Here is a 17,754-nt window from a genome sequence, read left to right as displayed (position 1 = left end):
CGTAATAGCTCGTTTTAATGCATGTATTTTACATTTTTTAACGTTAAATTCCGACGACCCTGAGACTCGTCAACAATCATCATATTTATGTTTATGTGTAGAATTAAAAACTTTTCATTAACAACTTAGGAAGGATTACAACTGGAAGGCCTCTCCTCAGTTAAGTCTAACAGATTTTCTGTGATTTCATTACTAATTTCCTCAGCCTTTGGCACCTCAGAAATTACCCAAGCATCACTGGGACTATCAAGTTTTTCCCTGCAAATTGGGCAGGTGTCATGTGATTCATTCCTGCAAAAAAATATCTACCCATATGCTGGTTTCTAAGACATTGAGCCTTACCATTCCTCTATACACTTAGTACAAAAACTGTGAGCACAGGGTAAAGTGACATCCTGTTTTCTTTCAAAACAAATTATACACTCATTACTGGGTGTATCATTTAAAAGTGATGAATCTACAGTTTGCTGCAGAATACTTGAGATTCCCATGCTATCTACCTTTTGACTGCAAACCAAACCAATTGGTGTGATCGCTCTGTAAACAATACCTTCTCACCTTTGACTCTGTTCAGCTGCTGTAACTTGGCATTTGAATGTTTTAAATATTTTTAAAAATTGTGGCAAAGAAAGCAAACGATAGGATAGGATATTTTTAGAACCAGTTTGTAGTTTCACACAAGCAACTTCAACAGTAGCCTTCCAAAACACTGTAGAGTCTGTGCCTTTTTTAACAGCAAACACTAACTGGTAATCCTTGGATTTTAAACATTTTTGTGCTCTGCAAAAGATTCATACTGTCACAAATGTGGTGTATACGCACAATGTTACGATAGAACTGACAAGATGTTGAGCTCTCCAAGTAGTATTAGAAACTCCTCATAAGTCAGGTTGCAAAGTTCTGGAGTAAGCAAAGTGTTAACTTCTTCGCCAACTAATTGGGACACTACATCCCCCATAGCCTTTAGAATTGTTTAAGTTTTATAAATTTGAATGTAATTACGTGTCTATGCGCACATGAGAATATAAATCACTATAAATTGATTGATAAAATTTGATCATGATTACATGATTACTGTATTCAAAATAATTACCAAAAACAACAATGTCAAGAGCTCAAAGTTGGAATTTGAACACTCAATCACTCAATGAACTGTTTATGATCGCATAATATTGTGAGTTAGTATTAAACATTGTTTTATTACGATTTTATAAATAGTCTAATAAAATTGATTTGAAATGAAATAATAGTAAGTAAACAAGGAGTTTGACGGGTTGCAGATTTGAATAGATTGGCAGTTTTGATAACTGACAAATGATTGGAAGTGTCAAGTCACATTATTGACTTGACAGAAATTTACATGGCCGTTCTTCTTTCGGTGTTGTCAACCCGTACAAATCGGTCTTCAAGTAGGTGTTTATAATTTCCTCTTTATTTTAGTCATCTTAGCCATTTCCCGTGCATTCCTAGTAGAAAAATACGCACCAACCCTTCCTTCGTCCAATCATTTTGATATTTTATAAGTTTTCCTTCGTGCCTCTGTGAAAATCCTTAGAATACATTAGCCCAACATAACCTAACTCCACTAGGGTAAAGTGACCACTCAAGTGAAATTTGCAATAATAATTTTAGGATGTTGATGCCAAAAAGGAACAGGGTCGCCATTTACGAATACCTTTTCAAGGAAGGTGTTATGGTGGCCAAAAAAGACTACCATGCACCCAAACACCCGGAATTGGAAACCATTCCAAATCTGCAAGTGATCAAAGCTTTGCAGTCACTGAAGTCAAAGGGGTACGTTAAGGAACAGTTTGCGTGGAGGCACTACTACTGGTACTTGACCAACCCTGGTATCGAATATCTGAGGACTTTCCTTCACTTGCCTAGTGAAATTGTCCCATCCACTTTGAAGAGACCTGCTAGGACTGAAACTGCTCGTGCTAGGCCTGCCGGTCCTTTGAGGTCAGAAGGTGGTGCTAAAGGCACTGAAGACCGTACTGGATACAGGTACTGTTTATTTCTTTTTACAATATTTAGTTGTAAACAAACTTGAACAAAAAAATTGTTTTTTATCTGTTAGGGGTTTAATAGAGTCAATTTTCTGGTGCTCCATTGAAGGTTTTGTTTTATTCATTAGTTTTTATGGAATGAAAAGTTAATACATTGTATCTACTGTTGTTATAGGAGAACTGGTGGTCCAGGAGGACCAGACAAAAAAGCTGATGTTGGTGCTGGAACTGGTGAAGTTGAGTTCCATGCAGGATTTGGCAGGGGACGCCCACAATAAAATCTTAATTTTATTGTGGGCGTCCCCTTTGTGGGCGCGCATTGTAGTTTTAATAAAAATTATAAAAAGAAAAAAGCCAAATAAACTGGGTTTGTCTGGTTAATATGTGTTTTATTAAATGTTTCTAGTTTTTGGTTTTAGTCTCTTATACTGTGCTGTGACTATCAACTCCAATTATTAATCCTGTTTGAGAATCAGTTTACTATGCAACCAGAAATACGACGAGACTATTGACAATAATGACAATGACAAGCTAAAGTTAGGTTAGAATATTGGTTTATTTTGATTTTATTCTAAAATAAAGTAAGTTTTTAATTTTTTTAAAGTCATAATCAAATTTCTCAAACAATCGGTAACAACAATTTATCCCCCAGCCATAAATTTCACGTAGCAAAAGTGTTGAAAACAAATCATTATCGCCCACACTTCCCCATATAAACAAAAACAACACAGAATCAGTGTGGCAACCACAAAGCCTGTATTACCTTATCTCCAAACATTTGTGAAATTGAATTGAAAGATAAAAAGGATATATAAGTATAAAACCTTTCTGCAACACAAACCTCAGTTCATTGTTTTACCAGCATTTAAGAATGGCTCCTGCAGAAGTGAAAGCCCTTTCAAGGGGGCCTCACACTTTATCAGTTCCTGTAGAACTCTTTGCCTTAAATCGCTCTAGATTGGCGGCCAGCCTAAAGGACAAAGCTGAAGACTCTGTCGTCTTACTGCAGGGTGGAGATGAGGTGCCTTTTTATGACACTGATATTACTTACAACACTTTTAGGTAAGTATACCCTTATTGTTTTCAACTAGAATTGAAATCCAGGTCAACAACATTAAAATGTTCCAGGCAGGAATCCTACTTTATGTGGGCTTTTGGCGTTACTGATGCTGGTTGTTATGGGGCTATTGATATAAAAACTGGTAGTACTTACCTTTTTGTACCCAGATATCCTGATGAATATGCAGTGTGGATGGGGCCTTTACTGCAAACTAATGACTATTCTGAGAAATATGGGATATCTAATGTATATTATGTGGATGAGCTTAAAACTATTTTACAAAAACTCAATAGAAACAAAATTTTAACTTTAAAAGGTGCAGTTTAAGTTTTTTTAAAAAATAGGGTGATAATGTACCTATACTTATGGTTTTTAGGATTAAATACTGACAGTGGTTTAACTGCAAAACCAGCCTCATTTGATGGCATTGATAAGTTTTCAGTGGATAGTGAAACTTTATTCCCTATAATAGCCAATTTAAGGGTTTATAAAACTGAACTGGAACTTACAGTTCTTAGATATGTGATAGCAGTTTCAAGTGCAGCACATTGCCAGGTAAAACCTATTTATTGTGGTTTATCAATCTTTACCACCTTAATTACTTAAAGGTGATTTCCTTGATTTGAATAAGTATTTATTACCCCTCATGTAGGAATTATTGGTTTTATTGCTGTTTTATTAAGCTGTTAAGGATAGAGATACAGAGATGTATGCTGATTATGTATTGAATTTGTTAATATTAGTTATCAAACATTAAATTATACTGTTCTCTTACTACTAGCGCAAATTTTAAAAAATGTCTAACTAATTTAGATAATGAAAACTATAAAACCTGGAAACTATGAGTACCAAGCAGAGTCTACATTTCTGAATTACTGTTATGAAAAAGGTAAAACATTTTTTTAAAGTATAGTGCTATCACAAAACTGTTTTACTTGTAAAAGGTGGTTGTCGTCACGTTTCTTACACCTGTATTTGCGGTTCTGGAGTAAACGGAGCCGTCCTGCATTATGGACACGCTGGTGCCCCTAACGACCACCCAATTAAAGATGGGGATATGTGTTTGTTTGACATGGGAGCTAATTACTTTGGATATGCGGCTGATATTACTTGTTCTTTTCCTGGTAACTAGTGATATTGGTAAAAGAAAATATTCAATTAGACATTGTCTGGTTTGCTAAAACAGCAAATGGAAAGTTTACTGCAGACCAGAAGTTAATCTATGAGGCGGTGTTGAAGGCTAATCTTGCTGTACAAAATGCGGGAAAACCCGGAGTGTCTTGGGTAGATATGCACGTTTTGGCCAATAAAACTCTTTTAGAAGAACTGAAAAAAGGGGGATTGTTGCAAGGGGATGTTAATGAAATGCTTGAGGCTGGTTTGGGGGCAATATTTCAGGTAGTTTTCACTTGACAATAACACTTTCTGTATTGAATTTAATTTGGTTCCAGCCGCACGGTTTGGGACATTTGATGGGTCTAGACGTTCACGATGTAGGCGGTTATTTAAAGGGACAACCGGAACGACCTCAAAAACCAGGGGTAAACAAATTGAGAACCGCCAGAATTTTAGATAAAAGCATGGTCCTAACTATAGAACCTGGATGCTACTTTATTGATCCAGTAAGATATTTCCAGATTTTTATGAAACAAATTTGCATTTATTTAATTCCTAATACAGCTTCTTGACAAGGCTTTAAGCGATCCCAAATTAAAAACATTTTTGGTGCCTGAGGTTATTCAAAGATTCCGTAATTTTGGGGGTGTACGGATTGAGGACGACGTTTTGATCACTGAAAATGGGGTTGAAAACTTAACTGTAGTGCCTAGGACTGTCCAGGAAATTGAGGATTGGATGAGTGGAAACCTTGATAATAATTCGTTCAAAACGTTCGTTTTTTGATTTTGTTCTACACAACTTCTTTATTATATTCTTGATCAATACTGTATAATTATTATTAACAACATGTTTATATATTATTTGTTAAAAACTTGGGTCTTATATTTTTTGTTGAGTGGTTAAAATAATTTAATACATGCGGTCTTTTGGACGTACGTCGATCCATTCTTTAATCCGTGGTATACTGACAACGTTCTCTCGTACTTTAGTCAAATTGGGGTAGTCAGCCAAAAAGTTTCGTCCGTAAATGAAAACAAGATAATCTATATTTCCTGCGAAATATAGGTCGGCCCAAGTGAGCTAAAATTTCATTTGGTTACACCAAAAAATACTTTAATTTCAACTGAAGGACACCTTTCCAGTAGCTAAGTAGCCATAGTTTTTGGTAGCCCAAGCTTCCAGTTTGGACATTAAAAACGGCAAATCAACATCTAAGGCAACCTTTTTTTTTGCCTTTGCTGCGCCATCGTCGTTTGGTGCATAAGCCCAGTCAAAAACCTCTACATCCCTCAATATATGATTCCCCGAATTTTGTGCATTTAAGGAAAAACTTACTATCTCTTAGATCTGTGATTGTATCGACCACAGCGTCGATTTCCCAGTTCTCCAGAGGGTTTTTACCAGTTAATCCAACCAAATTGGCAACATACCTGGAAGTAGCAGTACTCTGATGTAAAACTTGACCGTCAATTTCCAAGGTAGGCAACTGTCCCAAAGGGGTTTCTGTAATTTTCAAGACAGGCCTAATTACATGCAAACTACCACTGGATTTAGAGCAGACTTACTGGATTTTAAAGCAGGCCAGTCCTTAATATAATCCACTCGCTGATCAACGAAGTTAATACCTCCATAGTGAAAGAGTAAACGGATTGACTCTCCCAAACCGGTTATGTCGAAATAAGTTAATTTATACTGGGAAGCCATGTCTTTTTAAACAAATATCACCAATCCAAATGAATATATTCCCCAATGTGGACAGTTAATATTATAAACTTGACGTTGTTTAGACTAATCAACAAAATTATGGGGGGCTATTATTTGCTGGCAACTACAATTTATAGTAGTTAAGCAGTAGCAAGTCATAGTTATATAAGAATACAAACAAGGAGATAACAGCTAGAGAGGAGATAACATTAATTGTGTTTTTTTACATACACAGTACCTAACATGGTTGTTTTAATTGTTGTTTAAAATTTGTTTCGGCAAAAAAACTACAGATATTTGTTATTAAAAATATTATTTTAACACACATAAAAATCATAGTGTAAAATTCCAAGGTATACAAACAACACCATCCGAAAGCACGGAGTAATAAGTAGACACGTTCACTTGCAAATCTTGCGTAAATTGTCTGAGTCGCTCCTTATTATCCACAATTCTTTGACAACACTGTATCATATATTCCGGTGTAATGTTATCATCTTTAATCAGCCCAGCCAACCCTAATTCGCTGATGCATCTTTGGTGTAACGATTTTTCGAGACCTTTATGATTGTTATAGATTTCATTTAGGTTTTTTGCTTCAACAAGGTTTGACGTGATAAAACTGATTAAAAGAGGGCCTGGAATTATTAAGTTATATATTGGCACTAGGTGGCGGGTGAGTAACTACCTGGAATTGCAGAGGGTACTATAAATTGTCCAGTAGGGGACACCATCATAGGTCCGGCCTCACTTTCCACTACAATTTCGAAATTATCTAAAGTTTTCGGCCAGGTTTTAGGGTAACTGTTACGTCCAAAATAGTCACTAACAGACGTAGTCAGTTGACGCAGATTACTCTCATATTCACCCACTTTTATGTCAGGCATAAATTTCCGTTTTCCTACCTAAAAAAATTACACTTCAAGACTGTTTTTGCCCTGCAGGTTTTAATCAACTGACCTTCATATTCCTTAAAACATGAGATAAAGACTTTTCATAATAAGGCACCCTTCCTAAAGCAGACTTGTGCTTTCTAATATTTTTTATAAAGTCAAGCCAGTTGTGTCTGACCTCACCACTAAACAACATTATATGCCCATCTAAACTGATCCCAGTAAAATAAGAAAAAACTAAAATTTGATTCTCTAATTGTTTCATATCTTTAGGATGTTGTTCCATCAAAGACTTTAAGGCCAGAAGACATCCTGTAATTGTTAATTTCATTTAATAGTTTTGTGAAAATTAGAGTCAAGTGGTACCTCTAAAATGTTGACTATTCCACCCACAATCAAATCTAATATCTTTCAGTTTGGTTAACTCGATCATTTCTGCTTTTAATCTGATAATTTCCTCTTTTAAAGCTGCACCTGATTTGCACTTTTCTAAAGCGTCTTTATAGTTCTGTTCAAGCCAATTTGCTAGTCTAACCAAAGTAATTAAAAGTAAAGCAACTCAGTTTGAAATTGTAGCTGCTTACCTAAGGTTTTCTTTGGCTTCTTGCATCCTCTGCCTCAGTCCAAAAGTGGCATAAAGGGGATGATTTTTGTCCAGTTTTGTAAAATCAAATTCATTTTTGTACCTCACCCTAACCCATTCATCTCCATTAAACTGTATATTTTCAGCATTAAATTGAGATTGTTGAGCTTCAGGCAGTGCATAATGTTGTACATGGCTAGTTGGTAAATCACAGGCTTTTAAAATATTGACAATTGCGGTACCTAAATCCCGACCTTGTAGGTATATTTTTATTAATTTAGAGGCTTCAGTCTGGTTGTTTCTTAAAACAGTAATTCACTCTGTATTACTGTATTTAAACCTCTGTTAAGACTAGTTAAACATAATGTAACACATACCTATTTTTTACATAAAAAGACAGAGTAATAGGAGATAAATACTTAGAAGCCTGAAGTGACTGAAGTACAGAACTCAACTGTTGAAGTGATGTCTCATTAACAGCTCTCTCTTTTGGATATCTGCCAAACAAGTCGGGATGGACGGAAAAGTAAAAAGGCCTAAGAGCCGTGGATACTTCTGTGTAATGGGAAAAACTGTTAGGAATCTAAAAGTTTTCACCAGAAAATAGTTTGTAAAAAAACTTGGAACCAATCTTTTCCAAACCGTGCAAAACAACCACTTACCAGTTGAAGTTAAGTATCGTTTGAAGGTATTGAGTTGTGCGAAGCAGACTTTCGCGTTACCAAACATTGTTATTTCATTATGTTAAAGGCAATTTGTTGATGTTTGCTTATAACATATTTTGACCTCTACAAAGTACAAGGTTATGTCATTTTGGTGACAGTAAAGACAAAAGTGACATTAATTATCAATGAGTTGAGATCATAGATATGAAGAGTTATGCTTGGATGAGATACGATCCGATACAAACACAGTTCTGCTAGTTTCCCAACATTTTTACATGATCATTGTTAATGTCAAATCATAAATCATTTTTGCTTGTATTGCAAACAATTTCCACTTTAATACACCTTTAACTTTTTGATTTTTGGTATTTACTGCGGTAGAAAGTGTTGGGAAAGTACCCAAACCCAACCATTGAGTACTAAAACGTTTCCGTTGTATACAATCCGGTGTTTACTTTTTATTTACCACATTTCAACAGTTTTTACCTTTGTTTAGTGGTTTTTGCACGTAATAATTGTTAATGAAATCAAATTAGTTTTTAGGTATTACAAAAATGATGAACACAAAGGAATGGGTTATGGTGACTGACCACACTATGTAACTCTTTTGTTGGGACAAAAAAATGTGTACTTTGTTATTCCCATCACAAATGCTCAATCATCAGCCCATATATGGACCACTCGATTCGAAATCACTTATTTTTCGACCCAGTAAGTTGAATCACCCCATCAAAACCCACACGAAGACGAAAATGTCAAATTCCGATTTATTATTCTTGAAAAAAGGATTCCATTGTCTTTAGGGCATTTGCATAAAAGCGGTCTTCGCCATTGTTTACTGTAGAATATGTCAGAAGGTTTAAAAATGTCCAATTTACTTGCACCAGATGCTCAGAATATCTGAAAATTCAAATTTGTTTTTTTATATTTTTGTACTGTTAACTTGAAGATATTTAGGCAGTTTTGGAGATGACCTTGAAAATATGTCAATTTTGACACTTTAGGGCGTTCAAAAACAATTGAACATCGATACAAACAAAAAGTAGGCCTAGAATTTGACGTAGATTCCAAAAATCGAATAAAATATTATAAGTTTGGTTTGTTGTTCAAATTTGGGACACCCTGTATACTGATGGATTATCTAAGAATATGCAAATATCTACACAATTCATATTTGTTTTTTTTTTTATAAAATGAAAGTTAAACAAACTCGAAAATTACCGCTTTTACATCTCTGATAGGCGACACGGCAAACCGAAATCATAGGCACCCTTGACAATGACAGTGACAGTTATTTCTGTCGGTAATGGTGGATGTCAACTAAAGAATATGTGTCTCTCTGTTTCATACAAATAAAAAAGGATAGAACTATAACTGTGTATTTGGTTGCCTATGATTGCACTTGTTATCGTCCATTAAAAAAGGCTGTTAATACAGGGTTGAGGAAAAAATTCGATAATTGAAAATTTGTAGAGCTAACCAAAACGGTGTAAAAGTGAAACTAAAAGGGATATGACAAAAGTGACAAATTTTAATTTCACTTTTTCATTAAATATACTAACAACAATGTACTAGAAGAATTGAAGTACACGGTGATGTTACTTTGTCAGCTGGAAGATATAATACACAGAAAGGAATTTGTGAAGGAAAGTGGTTTCTCTTATGCGGCGCATCCTTTTCGGATTTATAGTTGTTAATTTAAGAAAAAACCGGTATTTGTACATAAATTACAAATTGTCGCATATAAAGTATACTTTCTATTTGGTGTTGTATTTTTGATATTTTCTATTGTATAGAATGTTTACACAGTCAAAGCGAAAGCCTTTTATTACAAAATGGTGAATTTATTAAAAAAACTTAAGTTGAAGGTTTGAATGTTACAGGTACAAAATAACACAGTCTAAAGTAAATTTAAACTCAACTTACCCAATGTTGGGGAACATTATTCATACAGAATTTTTAGGTGCTAAAGCTCAACAAACAACAACAAAATCGCATATATCCACATTGCTACAAAGTAGGCCGAATCGTGTGACTGGGCAGTACCTCTGGTACTGCCACCAGCAAGTGGAAAGTGCATGAAGCGATATCAGCGGAAGAAATTGCCCATTCAAAGTCGTTACCCACGGTGAAGCAGAAGAGCATGCACGGATTGTCTTCGGTTCAGTTTATCATTTTGATTTCGCGCTTCACGTTCGTTATTACTTTTACTCTCTTTGATTAGTAGCCGGTTTTAGTTCTTTTTACTTGTCTGCGGTATTTTTTGTGTGATTTAGTGACGGATTAGGACCATGGAAGTCATTCAGGTTGGTTTTTGTAACAGTCATCCAGAAATATTTGAAAATGTTTTTAAATGCTATTTGGTACAAAAAGATATTTAATTTTTGGTAGTTGGTATAATGTGTGTAATTTAATAAAACAAATATGTGTAAGGAAATTGATCGAGAATGAATTAAAATAAAAGGTGAAGATGTAATAAAAACCTTATAAAGACTATTACACACACTAATAACAGAGAAGAAGAACCAGTAAAAATCGAATTAAAGTGCAATAACAACACTGTGACTACTAAATTTTTACGATTACTAAGGTTTTTCTTAAGCAAGTATTTAAGATAAGATTGATAAAACATGTTTTACTGCATAAATTGCGTAGAACAACATAATTATTACTATTGATATACCCACCAATACGGTGGTACCCACATTGCCCTGCCTACACAAATGGTGTAAGAGTGCAGTTACAAGATAATAAGCTAAAATTTGAACTTCATTTTTAGTTAATTAAATTTTAAGTATAAATTGTACTTGTCTTTTATATGCTAATCAAATCAAATTCTCACTTGTGATTTTCTACACCGTTTGGCAAGAAATTGTGTTTTTTGATTCAAAGTGCATGTTTAGTTAATGGCAGGAAACATGAAGTTTCACTTATTAGGACTAAAAATACACGACTAAATAAAGACCGTACAAGTGTACGTGATATACTGACCCATTTAATTACTAATGTGATTGTTTAATAATACATGAGAGATTAAAACGCGAATAAATGCGCTTTTTCTCTGTCAATCGAATATGACGGAGTAATTTGAGTTTAATTATTATTATACTTTTGTTCTAAATTTAGTACCAAGTGGAGCCTTTAACATCGTTTTTCCAGCCTAATATTTTTGTTATTATCCACGACACTACTCTAGAGTAATTAATCTGTCACGCTGTTTGCTGTTATACTCAATTGTCTAGATTCAGACAAGTTTTAAATTAAAATTTCAACTAGTTTTTAACTAACAGTTAAGTTTGCTCGTTTGTTGATTTTTGAGAAATAAAATTACCTCAACACTTGATAAATTTTTTCAATTCTGCATCATAATTTGGCCTTTTTCAGGGTCTTGGAAAATGTCATTGCGATTATTATCCCACACATTTTAATTGCCTCCTATAGGTTACGTACAGTCTTTGTAATTTCTCGATTCAAGGAATTATTGAATATTAATTAGCCTACATGTGATTAATAGAAAATAATAGGAGACAAACCTATTAAACCAGGAATTTCTTTGTTCTTCACTGCACCTACATAAACCTTGTAGACTTGCATCAAAGATGTGCACATACCTTTCTGCAATGTTTATATGTCCATCATCTTCATAATGATGTAAAAGCTAATTGTTTTACACTAGCCTTGATTTAAACAATGAGTTTTTACAGATTTTCTTGACACTCTCCCCATAAACATCGTTAACTGTAGGTTATTACTTTGGGTTATTAACCGTTTATGGTCACGTTTAACCAAATGGTAAAAGAATTTTCTTTTCCTTACTTCTTGGTACCACCCAAACCACATTTGCATAGACCTTGCACAAGAAGAAGTAGTGAAAGTGTTCAAGTCACATACGTATTGCTACCACATTTGGTGTTGCTACAACAATAGCGTTATTGCTCAATCAAGGGTCCTCCCAGATTACCTGATTTAATACTGCTCAAAAATGCACCCGATTAAATAAGGTGCTCGTGTTAAAGTTTCTTAACAAGCAGCGATTAGCAAAGTAATCTTACAGGTGAAAGTAATAAAAGTAGGTGATGAGACAGCCGTGTTATTGACTCTTTTACCTCCAACTGTGCACTTTCTTTTACCGGGCATAGCGGCGGCTTTTAACTAGCAGATGCTGCCGATCGGAAAATTATAGATTAAAAAATATGAATGGATGGTTAATTGTCAGTTTTTTGTTCACAAAAATAGGGTCAAATATGTGATTAGTCTAGCTTTACGAGAATGGTTCCTTTTAGGTGTTGCTTCCAATTTTGTTGGTACTAGCGTCAGGCAATGCTGAAGAACCAAAAAAGTCCTTTGTGCCAGTGCACACCAGGACTGAACTTAAAGTCTCTAGAAGCCTCAATCCTGATGCCACACAAACTCTTAATGTGGTCACCAAAGATGGAAATGTGGCTCAATTGATTGTTAAACGAAAGAATCGTGGCAATAATGAACCAAGCAATTTTGTACAAATTGGTAGCTCACAATCAGATAATCAAAGGTTTGTGATCCAAATAAGCATTGAGAATAATGTTTACCACTCGTAAATTTCTTAAAATTGTGGTTTTTGTAGGGGTTTTAGAAAACTGGGGGTAAACCCAACCACCTACTTCTTCCCTCAAGAAGAAACCCTCCAGCAACCTACCACCACTGAGTCTCAACCAAGCAAACCCAACCCATCTTCCAAATTTACTCCTAACTGGATACCATTATCTCAAGTTTACTACCAACCGGAAAAGCTGGTAAGATTGGCCAACATTGCGGTGGTGTCCAACTCCACCTCTTACACACCAAAGAATGTAGTTGATAGTGACAGGTAGGTGGTTTTGCACTATTTTAAATGCCACCCCACTAAATAATTAATTGAAGAATTCCTCATGTGATTCCTAAACCTGTAAACATCCGATCTGGTGAGGTATTTGTGAAAGGTCAAGAGAACAAAAAACGTGCCCGATCTGTGATGCAAGTGGATAGCGATGGTATTCCTGTGATACATGGTGTACGAGTCCCTGATGATCCTAGTGACACTAAAGTTTGGAGAAATGCTCGGTAAGTTGTCACTTTATATCCCATTTCAACCATGTAATTTTTAATGAAATAGTGTGATCAATGGAGAATTGGTTCCATATGAAAAAGGTTACAAACCACCTGCAGCAATTCCAGTAGGAGAACTAGTGTACGCCAGTCAAATTACTGGGGATGAAAATCAGGATCAAAAACCTATAGGACCGTACTCCAAAGAAGACAACTATAAAAGCCCAGAAGAAAGACATAACTCTTTAGGACCGTTCACAGTTAAAGACAACACCAATCCAAAAACTGAAGAAAACTTTGTTAAGTTCAGTAGCACCTCAGGTTTTGGTCCTTTTACTAAAGATGACAATAAAGTATCTCAAAAAATCAACTTTTTGGACTACATTAAGGAAGTAAACAAAAAAGAAGCACAGAAAAACTACAACACTAGACATTACCGAGCTTACGAATCCATGGAAAGTCAAGCTAGTGACTATTATCCAATTTACACTCAAAACAATGATTTTGGAAGATACGAAGATTATGAAGCCGCTGCGTCAACTGAAGTAAAACAGGAACTGGACTCTTACGACAACCAACCAAACAATCAATTCCAAAGGAGAATGTTGACGTATCCAAATAGTCAGATACACTATCCACCATCTGAAATGTACAGTCCTCCAGGGTAAATCACCATTGTTAAAGTACAAAGTTTAGACAATTTAGTGTCAAATTACAGTTCTACCAAACTCAGTCCCGTGACTTTCAATGAAGGAGTTAGAACCCCAGTTTTGCAGTACGCCCATCCGGAATTGGGGGTACAACCAGCCAAAGCTACCAGTGAGGAGGATGAATACAAAAATGTTGGAGTTAGAGACTCTTATAGGTGAGTTGCTTATTATTATAACAGTTAAGTTATTATGGACTAATCAATTCTAGAGAAAAAGACTACACCGCTTACGGTGACGTTAACACTGGCAGACAGCAGCAAAATCGTTACTACACAGACAGCGACAGCAACAGTCTAAGTTTCTACAAAAAGGACGTCCTTAACTATCCTTTCAACACTTACTACATAAAACCGAAAACCGAGCAACCTTTTTGGGTTTGTTTGACATTTGTCTCAATGTTCCACTTGGTTACCAAAAATGTTACAGATGAAAATCACTGAAAGTATTAAGGATAACGTCCAGAATGGTATACAAAACATGCAGAAACTCACCAGACCTGTCTTTGAGCCTTTGGTGGAAGCCACCCATAAAATCTCCCATAATTTAGGTTTTGGACCTCCGAATACTCAAAGAGCTGAAGATAAAGTAGGACTTTTAGCTCCTGTAGCTGGAGGATCAGTGATATTACCTGCTTTAGGTTTGTTGTTCAATATTTTTACCACCAAGTGTGTTATTAGAAGAGTCTTGCAGGTTTGGTAGCTGGTGGAGCTGCACTAGGACTTGGAGCAGCGGCTATGGGAAGGTTTTTTAGTCCTGTGGAGAGCATGAGAAATCTACAAGATCCTAACAACCTCCCAGTTGACTCTGAAAACATAGTGTTTTTGTTGGAAAATCCAGATGCTACCAGTCAGAGTAAAACCAGAAGCAAAAGGAGTCTTTTGATCGCTGACGATGAGCTTCAAATGTCTTCTGATGTGTCAAAATCAAAATCTGATAAACTGGGTGGTTTGATGAATCCACAATTTTGGGCTGACACACCATGTTCTAAGAGGATATTCTGTCACGTGATGCTTCAACAACATCCCGACGAGGTGCTATTCATGGAGAAAAAAATGATTCGTTTGACATCTTCGTGAGTATAGTTGTTTTGTAGCAAGTGCACCGGCTCGGTAGAAAGTAATTCAACATTTTTTTTTTTCGTCGTAGCGTTATTAAAGGCCAACCAACGCTATCGAGGTCAATGAAAGTTAAATTCAGTTTCAAGTTCAAGAATTCCACGATTATTCTTGCCGATATGTGTAAAAGTGTAGTTTAATTGAATAATAATATTTGATGCACCAAACTAGATTGGAACGGAAATATCCACCAACTGTTAAATATTTGATATGGAAACGAATGGGTAGAACCTTATGTAAACAGATTTGGTGTTTTAGAACTTTCTATATACAAATCGATTTGAATAATATATCGGCCAAGCTTGAGGACGAAATTCTTCAGTTGAAAGTGAAAATGAGGAAACCAAGATTCTTCGAAAAACACGTTATGTAATGAATATATAGATTTGTTACGCGACTGTTAAGCTTCTAGTTTTTTATTGCTAAAGATTGATTGATATCTGATCTATTCTACCAAAATTACTCTCACATTTTTAGGTGTTACTTAAATTTTGTCTTAACTAAATAATACATTTCTTCCAGATTGAATCCCGATATGGCCGGCTTGGTATCCCATCACCTGCAGGAAGTGATGGACGCCATCAAGCAAAGAGATTGTTCCCGGTTTTCTTGCAGCCGGAAATTTCCACTTCCGGCCCAAGGGGCGTAAAGGGCGACAATCTAGCGCTACGAAGAACAAAATTATTTTCCTCCTTTTTTTGCTGTAGTAGTTTGATTGAAGACAAAGTGAAATTAGAGATATGAATACGAAATAGTGTATAGGGTGGTTTCAATAACATTTATTGAAATGATTTGTGGTTTTGAGGTATTTATTTGACCATTTTAAGTTACCGTTTTTTTTGTTAACTCACAGTATAGTAACGGAAGATAATTTTAGCTTAAAGTGTAAATAATATTAAAAGGTACAGTGGTAATCTAGTGCCAAATATTTATGTCGTATTGGAGGTTAATTTGTACATAAAATTAGTAATATAACGTATTTTTATAAAACAGTTTCTTTGGATTTTAATAGTAATGGTTTTCTATATTTAAGTAAACAAAATCGAGTATTTAAAAAAAAACATATTTTATTGCCAACATAATAACTTAACTATATACACTACTATTCATAACATCTTCTAATAGTTGGTGTTATTTCCACACTTAAACACTTCACAATTTCCTCCAGCTATACCAACATTGGCGGCATGATCCACCTCTTTGATGACATAATCATACGTATCGTCATTATGATATCCCAACATTTTGGCAGTTTTAAGGATAACATCTCCAGCGTTGACGTATTTCTTAGCTTGATCCGGTTGGTGGCAAGCTATATTCTGCAAACATCCATTGTCACCGGGAGAACCTAAAATTTGCCCTCAAAATTTGACATCTTAAGAAAGTTTATCAATTACCGGTTAAATAACTAAGAAACATTAAAGCTTCTTCATCTGAGAGGAACTTGGTGTCCTCCTGACCGTCCAGATTTCGCGCGTAGTGATCTGAAATTTTAAGTGATTATTTTGATGAAAGTTTGGATTTGACGATACCTACCACTTTCCCCTTTATGACCTGCTAAGGAAGCTGCAGCAAATATCAAGCCTTTGAGTAAAACTAGTATTAAAAGGTTGGTGAGATTAAGAGATACTACTTGGGAGCCCATTCCTGTTGTTCCATAGCCTCTGGTCATTAAATTAGTTGCCAGGGAGCTTAGGACACTTCTGGCATCAAAACCTCTTGAAAATCCAATACATAAAAAAATACTTTTTAAATATTTGACTTACCTAGCCACACTATTGGTTTCAAATGCATTATGTCCAGTAATGGCACAATAAGCACAAGAAAAACACAAAAACACTACAACAGCTTTGTTCAACATTGTTTTCAATTCAACCATCTGCACAAAAATGAGTAAGAAATAAATTCTGTTCAACTTTATATAACAATAAAAGCTTACTCCATTATCGTCGCCTAAGTTTAAAAACCGAATTCAAAACCATTTTATTACTTATTGTATTGTTTACAAACTTTTCCTGTTTGATATTGTTTTTGGTTCAAGGGAGCAGAAAAAACGATATATTACAGCAGTGAAAATATCAAGAATTTACTTTCATTTATTTAATTATTATAAAATACAAAGTTGTAGATTGCTTAGTTCAGACTTAGGGGTTTCTGTTTAACCCTTTTTGAACCATCCACATATTCACTGTAATCAATATAACCATCCTGGTTTTTGTCATCTTCTCTTAAAACTTCATCAACCATCTCTAAAATAGCACGTAGCACAGCAGTAAAAAAAAAATTGTATTGCCAACTCACCAACAAAACGATTGAACAGCTTTTCATCTAAACTGTCTTCCAACTCTTCATCTTCATGATCTTCGTTATGTGTCGTGTGAATTATCGAATTTAACAACTCTAAACCATCTAGTTTGGAGTTTTTATCAGTGTCATGAACCAGGAAATAGTACAATTCCAATTCGTCAGGGGTCATTTTGGATATGTCCACTTTAGGAATTATTTCCTCCAAATGTTCCTAAATATTTTCCAGTCATTCTTTGTAAAACTAGTTTGTGGTTAAGGGAATTACTTGAATATGCTGCTTGTCTTGAAGTAACTCTCTGTCTTGAGTTAGTTTCTCGTTGGTTTTCACTGGAGTGTAATGAGTGTGTCTTTTGACGACGTGTGAACCTTGTGGATGGTGAGGTCCTCTCGATATTGAGGAGGGTATTAAATGAAGAAGTATTGTCAGAATCAGACTAAGAAGGTTGCAAGGATTCATTTTTTTGTTATAATAGCCTAGAAAAAAGTAATAGCGTGTTAATAATCTATAAATTCACTTAGACAGAG

At 35.2% G+C, this 17,754-nt stretch overlaps 8 protein-coding genes across 12 annotated transcripts; 3 read left to right on the top strand and 5 right to left on the bottom strand.

Moving 5' to 3' along the window:
- Nucleotides 1-9: 9 nt before the first annotated feature.
- On the bottom strand, nucleotides 10-1,239 carry LOC145736039 (RING finger protein 141-like). The gene is made up of 4 exons (XM_081990251.1): nucleotides 843-1,239; nucleotides 559-780; nucleotides 343-507; nucleotides 10-291 (listed from the first exon to the last, which is right to left on the bottom strand). Exons 1-4 carry the CDS (start codon nucleotides 956-958, stop codon nucleotides 126-128), a joined length of 669 nt encoding a protein of 222 aa, XP_081846377.1. The 5' UTR covers nucleotides 959-1,239; the 3' UTR covers nucleotides 10-125.
- A 30-nt stretch (nucleotides 1,240-1,269) lies between these two features.
- LOC145736041 (small ribosomal subunit protein eS10-like) lies at nucleotides 1,270-2,390 on the top strand. Its single transcript, XM_081990253.1, has 4 exons — nucleotides 1,270-1,409; nucleotides 1,633-2,007; nucleotides 2,185-2,302; nucleotides 2,335-2,390. Exons 2-3 carry the CDS (start codon nucleotides 1,634-1,636, stop codon nucleotides 2,285-2,287), a joined length of 477 nt encoding a protein of 158 aa, XP_081846379.1. The 5' UTR covers nucleotides 1,270-1,409; nucleotide 1,633; the 3' UTR covers nucleotides 2,288-2,302; nucleotides 2,335-2,390.
- A 183-nt stretch (nucleotides 2,391-2,573) lies between these two features.
- On the top strand, nucleotides 2,574-5,059 carry Dip-C (dipeptidase C). 3 transcript variants are annotated; one of them, XM_081990244.1, is made up of 9 exons: nucleotides 2,574-2,590; nucleotides 2,872-3,071; nucleotides 3,138-3,385; nucleotides 3,446-3,624; nucleotides 3,883-3,958; nucleotides 4,014-4,193; nucleotides 4,256-4,467; nucleotides 4,521-4,691; nucleotides 4,750-5,059. In XM_081990244.1, the coding sequence occupies exons 2-9, from the start codon at nucleotides 2,881-2,883 to the stop codon at nucleotides 4,969-4,971; spliced, it is 1,479 nt and encodes a 492-aa protein (XP_081846370.1). In that variant the 5' UTR covers nucleotides 2,574-2,590; nucleotides 2,872-2,880; the 3' UTR covers nucleotides 4,972-5,059. The 3 variants fall into 3 exon arrangements, with proteins under 3 accessions (XP_081846370.1, XP_081846369.1, XP_081846368.1); XM_081990243.1 differs by lacking the exon at nucleotides 2,574-2,590 and adding an exon at nucleotides 2,597-2,824; XM_081990242.1 differs by lacking the exon at nucleotides 2,574-2,590 and having other exon boundaries at nucleotides 2,597-3,071.
- On the bottom strand, nucleotides 4,960-6,040 carry LOC145736040 (glutathione S-transferase-like). The gene is made up of 4 exons (XM_081990252.1): nucleotides 5,754-6,040; nucleotides 5,524-5,691; nucleotides 5,323-5,468; nucleotides 4,960-5,268 (listed from the first exon to the last, which is right to left on the bottom strand). Exons 1-4 carry the CDS (start codon nucleotides 5,890-5,892, stop codon nucleotides 5,098-5,100), a joined length of 624 nt encoding a protein of 207 aa, XP_081846378.1. The 5' UTR covers nucleotides 5,893-6,040; the 3' UTR covers nucleotides 4,960-5,097.
- A 148-nt stretch (nucleotides 6,041-6,188) lies between these two features.
- Nucleotides 6,189-8,189, bottom strand: LOC145736036 (T-cell activation inhibitor, mitochondrial). Of its 2 annotated transcripts, none has more exons than XM_081990245.1 (7): nucleotides 8,031-8,189; nucleotides 7,746-7,923; nucleotides 7,370-7,669; nucleotides 7,152-7,315; nucleotides 6,853-7,097; nucleotides 6,578-6,797; nucleotides 6,189-6,530 (listed from the first exon to the last, which is right to left on the bottom strand). In XM_081990245.1, the coding sequence occupies exons 1-7, from the start codon at nucleotides 8,095-8,097 to the stop codon at nucleotides 6,226-6,228; spliced, it is 1,479 nt and encodes a 492-aa protein (XP_081846371.1). In that variant the 5' UTR covers nucleotides 8,098-8,189; the 3' UTR covers nucleotides 6,189-6,225. The 2 variants fall into 2 exon arrangements, with proteins under 2 accessions (XP_081846371.1, XP_081846372.1); XM_081990246.1 differs by having other exon boundaries at nucleotides 6,581-6,797.
- Nucleotides 8,190-10,001: 1,812 nt separating this feature from the next.
- On the top strand, nucleotides 10,002-15,915 carry LOC145735294 (uncharacterized). The gene is made up of 10 exons (XM_081989142.1): nucleotides 10,002-10,339; nucleotides 12,317-12,564; nucleotides 12,637-12,879; nucleotides 12,933-13,112; nucleotides 13,165-13,761; nucleotides 13,816-13,962; nucleotides 14,016-14,181; nucleotides 14,234-14,444; nucleotides 14,498-14,879; nucleotides 15,445-15,915. Exons 1-10 carry the CDS (start codon nucleotides 10,325-10,327, stop codon nucleotides 15,569-15,571), a joined length of 2,316 nt encoding a protein of 771 aa, XP_081845268.1. The 5' UTR covers nucleotides 10,002-10,324; the 3' UTR covers nucleotides 15,572-15,915.
- LOC145735296 (uncharacterized) lies at nucleotides 15,633-17,000 on the bottom strand. 2 transcript variants are annotated; one of them, XM_081989143.1, is made up of 5 exons: nucleotides 16,862-17,000; nucleotides 16,689-16,801; nucleotides 16,459-16,640; nucleotides 16,320-16,406; nucleotides 15,633-16,270 (listed from the first exon to the last, which is right to left on the bottom strand). In XM_081989143.1, the coding sequence occupies exons 2-5, from the start codon at nucleotides 16,799-16,801 to the stop codon at nucleotides 16,041-16,043; spliced, it is 612 nt and encodes a 203-aa protein (XP_081845269.1). In that variant the 5' UTR covers nucleotides 16,862-17,000; the 3' UTR covers nucleotides 15,633-16,040. The 2 variants fall into 2 exon arrangements, with proteins under 2 accessions (XP_081845269.1, XP_081845270.1); XM_081989144.1 differs by having other exon boundaries at nucleotides 16,459-16,625.
- LOC145735297 (multiple coagulation factor deficiency protein 2 homolog) lies at nucleotides 16,999-17,729 on the bottom strand. Its single transcript, XM_081989145.1, has 3 exons — nucleotides 17,495-17,729; nucleotides 17,224-17,440; nucleotides 16,999-17,171 (listed from the first exon to the last, which is right to left on the bottom strand). Exons 1-3 carry the CDS (start codon nucleotides 17,684-17,686, stop codon nucleotides 17,056-17,058), a joined length of 525 nt encoding a protein of 174 aa, XP_081845271.1. The 5' UTR covers nucleotides 17,687-17,729; the 3' UTR covers nucleotides 16,999-17,055.
- Between the last annotated feature and the right edge of the window lie 25 nt (nucleotides 17,730-17,754).

This window comes from Ips typographus, linkage group LG11, assembly GCF_016097725.1.
Source record: "Ips typographus isolate SLU linkage group LG11, UJ_Ityp_2.0, whole genome shotgun sequence".
NCBI classification, from domain to species: domain Eukaryota; kingdom Metazoa; phylum Arthropoda; class Insecta; order Coleoptera; family Curculionidae; genus Ips; species Ips typographus.
Note: the sequence above shows the minus strand (reverse complement) of the source record. Positions and strands in the feature narration are given on the sequence as shown.

Bases quoted from the DNA above. Each gene is read 5' to 3' on its own strand.
- LOC145736041 (XM_081990253.1), top strand. From the start codon at position 1,634: ATGTTGATGCCAAAAAGGAACAGGGTCGCCATTTACGAATACCTTTTC. The intron at 2,008-2,184 runs GTACTGTTTATT...CTGTTGTTATAG, and splicing joins GAAGACCGTACTGGATACAG to GAGAACTGGTGGTCCAGGAG.
- LOC145735294 (XM_081989142.1), top strand. The intron at 13,113-13,164 runs GTAAGTTGTCAC...TTAATGAAATAG, and splicing joins AAAGTTTGGAGAAATGCTCG to TGTGATCAATGGAGAATTGG. The intron at 14,880-15,444 runs GTGAGTATAGTT...CATTTCTTCCAG, and splicing joins ATGATTCGTTTGACATCTTC to ATTGAATCCCGATATGGCCG.
- LOC145736036 (XM_081990245.1), bottom strand. From the start codon at position 8,097: ATGTTTGGTAACGCGAAAGTCTGCTTCGCACAACTCAATACCTTCAAA. The intron at 7,670-7,745 runs GTATGTGTTACA...TACTGTTTTAAG, and splicing joins TCTTTTTATGTAAAAAATAG to AAACAACCAGACTGAAGCCT. The intron at 7,316-7,369 runs GTAAGCAGCTAC...TACTTTGGTTAG, and splicing joins GAAGCCAAAGAAAACCTTAG to ACTAGCAAATTGGCTTGAAC.
- LOC145736039 (XM_081990251.1), bottom strand. From the start codon at position 958: ATGGGGGATGTAGTGTCCCAATTAGTTGGCGAAGAAGTTAACACTTTG. The intron at 781-842 runs GTCAGTTCTATC...AATCTTTTGCAG, and splicing joins CTTGGAGAGCTCAACATCTT to AGCACAAAAATGTTTAAAAT. The intron at 292-342 runs GTAAGGCTCAAT...ATTTTTTTGCAG, and splicing joins ACTAAGTGTATAGAGGAATG to GAATGAATCACATGACACCT.
- LOC145735297 (XM_081989145.1), bottom strand. From the start codon at position 17,686: ATGAATCCTTGCAACCTTCTTAGTCTGATTCTGACAATACTTCTTCAT. The intron at 17,441-17,494 runs GTAATTCCCTTA...GAAAATATTTAG, and splicing joins AAGACAAGCAGCATATTCAA to GAACATTTGGAGGAAATAAT. The intron at 17,172-17,223 runs GTGAGTTGGCAA...GTGCTATTTTAG, and splicing joins GCTGTTCAATCGTTTTGTTG to AGATGGTTGATGAAGTTTTA.
- LOC145735296 (XM_081989143.1), bottom strand. From the start codon at position 16,801: ATGGTTGAATTGAAAACAATGTTGAACAAAGCTGTTGTAGTGTTTTTG. The intron at 16,407-16,458 runs GTAGGTATCGTC...TTAAAATTTCAG, and splicing joins AGGTCATAAAGGGGAAAGTG to ATCACTACGCGCGAAATCTG. The intron at 16,271-16,319 runs GTAATTGATAAA...GGCAAATTTTAG, and splicing joins GTTTCTTAGTTATTTAACCG to GTTCTCCCGGTGACAATGGA.
- Dip-C (XM_081990244.1), top strand. From the start codon at position 2,881: ATGGCTCCTGCAGAAGTGAAAGCCCTTTCAAGGGGGCCTCACACTTTA. The intron at 3,386-3,445 runs GTGCAGTTTAAG...TATGGTTTTTAG, and splicing joins CAAAATTTTAACTTTAAAAG to GATTAAATACTGACAGTGGT. The intron at 3,625-3,882 runs GTAAAACCTATT...TAACTAATTTAG, and splicing joins CAAGTGCAGCACATTGCCAG to ATAATGAAAACTATAAAACC.
- LOC145736040 (XM_081990252.1), bottom strand. From the start codon at position 5,892: ATGGCTTCCCAGTATAAATTAACTTATTTCGACATAACCGGTTTGGGA. The intron at 5,469-5,523 runs GTAAGTTTTTCC...TGAGGGATGTAG, and splicing joins AATCACAGATCTAAGAGATA to AGGTTTTTGACTGGGCTTAT. The intron at 5,269-5,322 runs GTGTCCTTCAGT...ATGAAATTTTAG, and splicing joins GCTACTTAGCTACTGGAAAG to CTCACTTGGGCCGACCTATA.